The following is a 7,531-nucleotide window of genomic DNA, read 5'->3' as shown; positions in this document are numbered from 1 at the left end:
TTTTATGTTCAGCTGTTTCCTTACACAGTGTAACAGGTTGTTAAGACCTTAAATGTAGCTTATAGAATAGACTGACTGTACAAATCTCAATGTAAAATGTCTAGCGTGCTCTCAGAAATTCTGTACAAAGTCAGAACAGTTCATTGATTAACCAATGGCTTGTACCATACAGTCATTTTACCGACTTTACCTTTTTATTTTAATTGCATGAACTGAACAGATTTGCACTCTGACTCTTTATAGCATCATCATTATTAAACTTTACAATGGTATCTAGAAGTTGATTTCAGCGCTTGTTTTTCAGAGACCTATGACCACCCTTAATGATAAAACGGCCCCCACTCACCAGAAGACAAATGAGTAAAAATAAGCAAACATTGGACCTGATCTGATTCAAGTATCTCTGTCCTGTCCACCACAGTGGCTCCCAGTAACCACAAAGCTCTACCTATCCCAGGCAGACACCTAGCTACATTAACAACATGCTCTGACCCAATAAGCACTTCAGACAAAACCCTCTCCGTTCCAATGCAAACAGAGCTTTTAACCCCTCGCTGTCCTCTCTCCCTCTATATAATTTATGGCCCAGACTGACCCTTGACACCCACCAACCCCAGACATGTCTGGAGTTGATTACATCTATTAGTTAAAAGCCACTGCTACCTCAACCTATTTCCACAGTCCCTGAGCACCCATCGTTTCATTTCACTTCGATATTTGTGTTTCCAGTTCATGTTTTAACTATATAAAGCTATCGTATCATCTTTTACTCGTGCACTGACGTGTTTTCTTCCACATCCTCACCTATAGATATAGATGTGATTACTTTAACAGTATTTACTTAAACATCCCGCTTTCGCCCCCACCCACTCACCGATCACCTTTTGTTCAAACAATACTTTTAAACTACTGGGAAGAGAGACCAACGAGTTTGAAATGTCCATACTGAGCATTTAGAAAGTGCTCTCTCAGTTGTCATCGAGATAAGAACGAGAGGAGCCATTCCACGTCCTGGTTGATAACTAGAATCAATATCTAAGATCTATTCAACCTGGATTGATAGCAGCCCCAGGGGTCTACCTAACAGCCCTCATTTGTCTGCAGGGATGTCTGTCTGAGAACACAGCAGCATGTGCCTCAGGGGCACATCTGAGGCATGATATTTCTAAATCCCAGCAGTCATCAACCCCCTGACAGGAGTGCAACTTCATGCAAAACCCTAAGGAAACCAACGAAAACTCAAAACAAAACCCCAATTATTTGAAGCGCAAATCATACAAAAGCCATGACTGGTAACAGTGTCATGGAAATAAGCTTTGTTTTCAGGTTGGAGTTCCCGAGGTCATGTGTACAGTACAGTATATACAGAATGATCTGCTTGAATAGAACAGCAGGGGAGAAAGCACAGTAAGTCATTCCTTTGCAGTCGTGAGGGAAATCATTGGGTAATTACAGCAGTTTTATACAGAACAAACAGAGCTAACAGACACATCTTGCTCTTTTTTTTCTTGCAAGGTGTAATGAAAACATTTTTAGTTCACATAGTGAAATCCTGTTAAGTCACAGCATGCATTACTCTATGTGCTAATGCCTTGGGGGTTGTTGTCACTGAAGCATTTCCAGCCACATCCAGACACTCTTCTCTGACCGTCTGCTTACTGCGCCTGCAAGCACACAGGCTGGGGGTTATTACACACAGGCTGGGGGTTATTACAGACACACAGGCTGGGGGTTATTACAGACACACAGGCTGGTGGTTATTACAGACACACAGGCTGGGGGTTATTACACACAGGCTGGGGGTTATTACACACAGGCTGGGGGTTATTACACACAGGCTGGGGGTTATTACACACAAGCTGGGGGTTATTACACACAGGCTGGGGGTTATTACACACAGGCTGGGGGTTATTACACACAGGCTGGGGGTTATTACACACAGGCTGGGGGTTATTACACACAGGCTGGGGGTTATTACAGCCCCTCTGGCCGGGATTATGGGTCATTTTAGTCTCAGAGTCTGACTAGTCATCTTCTTTTTAGGTTGCAAATGTTTTACTGCTATGATGTCAGACACTTGAACATGATTTCATACCATGGTTTCATAACAAGTCTGTTTTTTTTATTTGTGTAGCAAATGTGTGACATCATACATTATAGATATTGTGTCATTAAACATAAAGAGAAAACATACTTTACACTGTTCATTCTGCGTCTGCACGAAGAAAACAAAGAGCAATTTTCAGTGACATTCAAATGTCATTTCACTAAAGCATCCCACATAATCTATGTCTCCATTCTACAATAAATTCTAATCAATTGTATTAATCCCAAAAATGAATTCAAGATGGTAAACTCTGTGTGCACAGTTCCAGAAGAAGTACTGAGTGGAGCGAGTGGTTGCAATCTCTAACAGGAGGCATGTGATGGCTGCAGCCAGGGTGCTGCTGGTCCCAGACTCACCCCTGCCTCCGCCGTTCCGCATGTGGCTTTCCTCTTCCTCGGCAGCGTCATCTACTACAAATACAGACCAGAGAGTTCAGCCACGATGTTCTCTCTCCCTGTGGAACAGTACGCCTGGTGGCGGACAAACGGACCACGTGACGCTCAACTAACCTGAGTGGAGCTCTTTCACGAGGGAGGACATGGTGTTTGTGATCGAGTCTGCGGCCACCAAAAGATCATTCCGTAGATTTCTGGGGACACCTGATGCAAAGAGAGAAGATAATCTAACGTTCATCACTGGAGGGAAATACAATGATCAATTATTCATAGGCATTGACTACAACTAGCAATTTATTGGCAGAGGTGGGTGGTTTTAGTAAGAAGGAGTGATTCCAACACATTCGACTTTCAAAAGTTACACAAACACAAAACGGTCGGGTACGAATGAAGCTGCAGCAATGCTGAGATGACGTACGGTAGGGAAGGAAGGAGAAGAAAAGGAGGGACACACACACACACACTCACCCTGAGCGAAGGCCTCCAGCACGTCGCCCCCCACCCCTGCGAGGCAGTCCTGGGGGGTGTGGGTCGGGGTGGAGCCTGCTGAGGTGGAGCGTATGGGCATGGGCATGGAGCAGCCTGCGCCGTGGCTGGGGGAGGAGTGGGGCGAGCCCCCTGTCTGGGCCTGCAACACAACCATCACCAGCGGGTCAGGTGAGAGGTGAGGGTAAAGTCCAAGCTTGAAGACAGACAGTAGCTTGAAGACCGAGCTTAGAAACCTAGCTTGAACACTTAGCTTGAAGCCTTACAGTGGCCCGAGACCTCACCTTTAGACTTCAATGATGGAATAGATTAGCATTAGCCACCACCATCATCGCTGCCTAAGAGGGAAGACAAGCTTGAAGGCCTAGCTTCAGCCTTATTAAAAACCCGAATAAACACACGAGTGCATATCCACCCAATCGCCATCCACAGCAACCCACGACCCAGATGGACGAGGAGGCTCAAGATGGGAGGATCCTGGAAGCTGCCGGGCCCGTGTCCATGCACGGTGTCTACAGAGTAGCCTCACCGTCTGGAAGCTAACGAGAACCATGTGTGTGTTGGAGAGGCCATGCCTGGGAAGGCTAGGGTGCTAGTGAAAGGGGCACTGTGTCCTAGGCCTGGGATTGGTGCAAGGCCCGGGCCAGGACCGTGGCAAGAAGCCAGGCAGCAGATGGCCAGCCAGACTGCAGTCACATTAGGAACAGGGCTGTTAGCTTGGATGAAAGCAGCAGGTCTCTGTCACTTGGAGCAGAAAAATAAAACTCTCTCCTTCTGTGTTTTTTTTTCTCACTTTTTTTTCCACTTTAACTCTATTTCTCTCTTTCTCTCTTCCGTTTCTCTGTCCTTCTCTGTTTCTTTCACTCTAAAGGTCTTTGCACACTGAGTGCGAAATTTTGTATGCGTTTTTTCGTAATCGCCGGCCTAAAAATTATTTTTTAACGCGCGAACATTTCGGACACGAATTCCGGACTCGGTGTGCAAAAATCTTTACTCTCACTTTTTCACTCTCACATTTTTCTCTCACATTCACCTTCTCTCCCTCTCTCCCCTCACTTCTATAGACCTATCTGAGTGAAGGGTTTGACCTCAGTCTAAAGTCTACAGTCTGTGTTATCTCACTGAAGCAGAGAGCAAAATCCAGTAAAGCAGGCTACAGCTGTGCAGTGTGGAGGAGGCTCCATCCTTCATAACGTTATCAGATCAGTCCGAACATCAGTCAGATGTACAGGGTGGGAAGAGCCTGGGTAATGTCATAAGGAGCCACTTACTGCCTGCTTTTGCTCCTCGTCCTGGCAGAAAACAGGAAGCAGGAAGCAGTGAGAGACAGGAAGAGGGAGAGAAGGGGGTTAACACAACAGCCACACAGAGGAGAGAGGCAGGACAAGGTGTCTATTTAGGTACAGAGATGTACTGTACAATATCAATGCTGTGGATGCATACACACAACAAAACTAATCTTGCATAAAGCTAGACTCGTGACAGAAGTGAACATAAACTCAGTCAACAGTGCAACCTTAGTTTTCAAGCGGTAATGCAAAACTTTATTAACAAAAGGCAGCATAAACATGGTGACCTTAGTCCTAGCCCGTGGTAGTAAGGGTGTGAAACTGTATCAACAGTCGACAGTGTGAACATGGTGCCCTCAGTCCTAGCCGGAGGTTGTAGTAATGAAGTGTGAGGTGTGCGAGAGAAACAATCACCTCTCCTACCTTCAGCAGCCTCATCAGTCCTTCCAGCTGCACCATCAGCTCCCTCCTGCTCTCCTGCAGCGCTGACATGCGCCTCTCCAGCTCATCCTTCCTGTGTCTGTTACACACACACACGCAGGCGTACGCACACACACGCACACGTCAATCCGGTGTCAGAGCTCTGCTCGGAGGCTGTTCCTTGTTTACAGTTCCCGACTAACCGTGACGAGAGCCTGGTCTCATCACCGCCCCCTGGTGGTCAACAAAGTGTACTGTCCATCCACTTGAGAGACCCAAAGCTGCTGAGAGCCTCTCAAGTCCATCTGCTCGCCTCCTGCCTGACTACACATTCAAACCTCACAAGCATCTGCTGCGAGGCTGTCAGGATTGTCACGTTCCTGTGAGAGCTGCACTGCTGGCTAGCAAACACACTGCGGCCTGCTTGCTGGCCACCAGATGGTGATTATCTCTTAGATTTGAACGTACAGGCTGATAGTGCTGTTCATGATGGGCTCTGGGGGGTGTCGGTCACAATGTTGGTTCAACAGGTTTGTGTCCTGATATCTTGTCCTGGATAACTTCACTCAAGTTCAGAGTCCATTTTCAATGACAGTAAAAAACTGGCCACTTTCTGAGCACGAGGTACCCGAGTCCTAAAGCTGTAGCCAGGCATGGCTGCTGTGGGTGTGACTGCATATGCGTTTGTGTGTGTGTATGTGTTAAAGATCCTGTAAAGCAAATTCCATGATTTGCTTCTAAGTACATTATATACGTGTGAAATGAGTTCCTGAAAGCATGTGCAAATCGCGAAAACTTTGTCGCACTGAAATGTGGAGTTAGACCGTAGAACAGTTTTCAGTTTCAGTTTTCAGGTCAGGTTTTAATGGGCGGAGCCAAAAAATGACCTATCTACGTCATTTTGACCCATCTACGTCAGATCACTGAATGGCTCCTCCTGCTGTACTGTTATTGTAGCCTACATCAGCTAGCTAGCTCGCTTCAGGATGTCTCCCTCCACCCGCAACTGCATCTTCCCTGGATGCAAGAACTTCAGCTGCGCTGCAACGCTATTTAATTTCCCTATTGATGAGGAAAGGAAAAATAGGTGGATTGATTTCGTGAAGAGCCACGCTGATGGAGAGCTTCGGATAAACTCCAACAGCCGCCTCTGCAGTGACCATTTCACGGCGGATAGTTTTAACATGGACCAGAGACAGACGGGGTTCAGGGACACACGGCTTCTCTTGCAGCGTGGAGCCGTTCCGAGCATCGCCCTCCCTGCCGTTCCTCCTCCGGTCGCACCTGGACCATCCACCGCCGCCAGCAGTTCATCACTCAGTTCTGTGTGCTTGTTATAATTATACTAGAAAACTTTTCCAGAGGTATCTCTGCTATGAGTTAGTGCAAACCGCTAACTTGATATTAGGCTACTCAGTGTAGAATGATGGTATTCTGGTGAAATGGTAGCTAATGTGCTACCAGACAGCAGAGCTCACTGTCTGTTGTCTCTAGTGTCCATTTTCAGCGAGGGGCGGAGCTTCAGCTCGTTCAGGCGACACGCACCCCCAGTCTCAAGCAGAGAAGAGTGCTGATTTTCTCACGATTTCAAAGCCTTATTTAACATACTTGTCTGTGTTTTTTTTTCATTCGAATTTGGATGGGTAGTTAATAACACATTCTTCTGTAGTGTGGTGAACTTAAAACTCTTTTTCAATTCCACTTTACAGGATCTTTAATATGAGTGTGTTTGTCTGTGTGTGATGTGTCTATGAATGTTTGTTATGTGTCTGTGTGTGTGTGTGTGTGTGATTATATTAGTGTTTGTTATGCATGTATGTATGTGTGTTATGAAGGTGTGTGTGTGTGTTTGTTATGTGTGTGTGTGTGTGTATATGTGTGTTGATGTGTATATGTGTGTGTGTATCTGTGTGTGTGTATGTATGTGTGTGAGAGTGTGTGTATGTGTGTGTGTGAGAGAGTGTGTGTGTGTGTGTGTGAGAGAGTGTGTGTGTGTGTGTGTGTGAGGACCTGAGGAGGCGCAGCTCTGCCAGCAGGGTGGGGTTGTGCTGGGCCTTCTCAGGCGTGGGCTGGGAGGCCTGCTCGTGCTCCAGCCGCAACCTCTGGATCTCCTGGAGGATCTCCCTGAGGGACCAACGATTCAAAGCAAACATCCACTTAGAATGGGAATCCATTCAGCCATCTCACTTTCACTTTCACACTGCTTTTAATATCATGTCCTGTATTTATTTAGCCCAAACGTTATCCAAAGTGATGTACAGGGAGATTTGAACCTGCGACCTTTTGATGTGCAAGTTCTACCAGTGAGCTATACCTATCCCCTGTTTTAAACCAAGACTGCGATATTCAAACATGGGTTCACCTGTTTTTGTTTTCCAGCTCGGCTATCAGCTGTCTCTGCTGCTTGTTGGCATCGAAGTTGAAACTCAGGTCTGTTGGAGGACATTGCTGAAAGACAAAGCAATCAGGGGTGAACAGACAAATTGAAGACATCAAACATGATTTAGTGCAAAATGACTGGTGCGTAGGGAGACTTTTTAATGGCCAGGCTTAAACAACGGGGGCCTTGGCCGCAATTTCGTTTGTCCTTCACTCTGAACAACGAGCTAGGTTACTGCAGCTGTATGTTCAGCCATCGTCCTGTTACACAACGCTGTCTTGTCAGATCGCTCGATGTGAGGCACAGGTTGTCGGCGGTCGCCCGGGGCGTCTCGTTGGTCACAGTGGTGGAGTCACTCACTGTGGGGTCACTCACTGTGGGGTCACTCACTGTGGAGTCACTCACTGTGGGGTCACTCACTGTGGAGTCACTCACTGTGGGGTCACTCACTGTG

General features: G+C 46.7%; 1 protein-coding gene across 13 annotated transcripts in view; it reads right to left on the bottom strand.

Annotated features, from left to right (window-relative positions):
- dtnbb (dystrobrevin, beta b) overlaps window positions 1–7,531 on the bottom strand; it is a 31,327-nt gene continuing 23,796 nt past the window's right edge. For 6 of the 13 annotated variants that reach the window (XM_062469186.1, XM_062469185.1, XM_062469191.1 and 3 more), the window contains 9 exons: window positions 7,061–7,145; window positions 6,708–6,831; window positions 4,692–4,797; window positions 4,260–4,280; window positions 2,971–3,130; window positions 2,617–2,706; window positions 2,464–2,517; window positions 2,195–2,215; window positions 1–1,664 (listed from right to left, as the gene is read on the bottom strand). In XM_062469186.1, coding sequence (XP_062325170.1) covers window positions 2,205–2,215; window positions 2,464–2,517; window positions 2,617–2,706; window positions 2,971–3,130; window positions 4,260–4,280; window positions 4,692–4,797; window positions 6,708–6,831; window positions 7,061–7,145 — 651 coding nt within the window. In that variant the 3' untranslated portion in view covers window positions 1–1,664; window positions 2,195–2,204. Of the gene's footprint in view, window positions 1,665–2,194; window positions 2,216–2,463; window positions 2,518–2,616; window positions 2,707–2,970; window positions 3,131–4,259; window positions 4,281–4,691; window positions 4,798–6,707; window positions 6,832–7,059; window positions 7,146–7,531 lie in introns of all 13 variants that reach the window. The other 7 variants (XM_062469188.1, XM_062469194.1, XM_062469198.1 and 4 more) reach the window with 4 other exon arrangements.

Source organism: Osmerus eperlanus, chromosome 9, assembly GCF_963692335.1.
Source record: "Osmerus eperlanus chromosome 9, fOsmEpe2.1, whole genome shotgun sequence".
NCBI classification, from domain to species: domain Eukaryota; kingdom Metazoa; phylum Chordata; class Actinopteri; order Osmeriformes; family Osmeridae; genus Osmerus; species Osmerus eperlanus.
The sequence above is the reverse complement of the archived record's forward strand: the minus strand, read 5'-3'. Positions and strand labels throughout refer to the sequence as shown.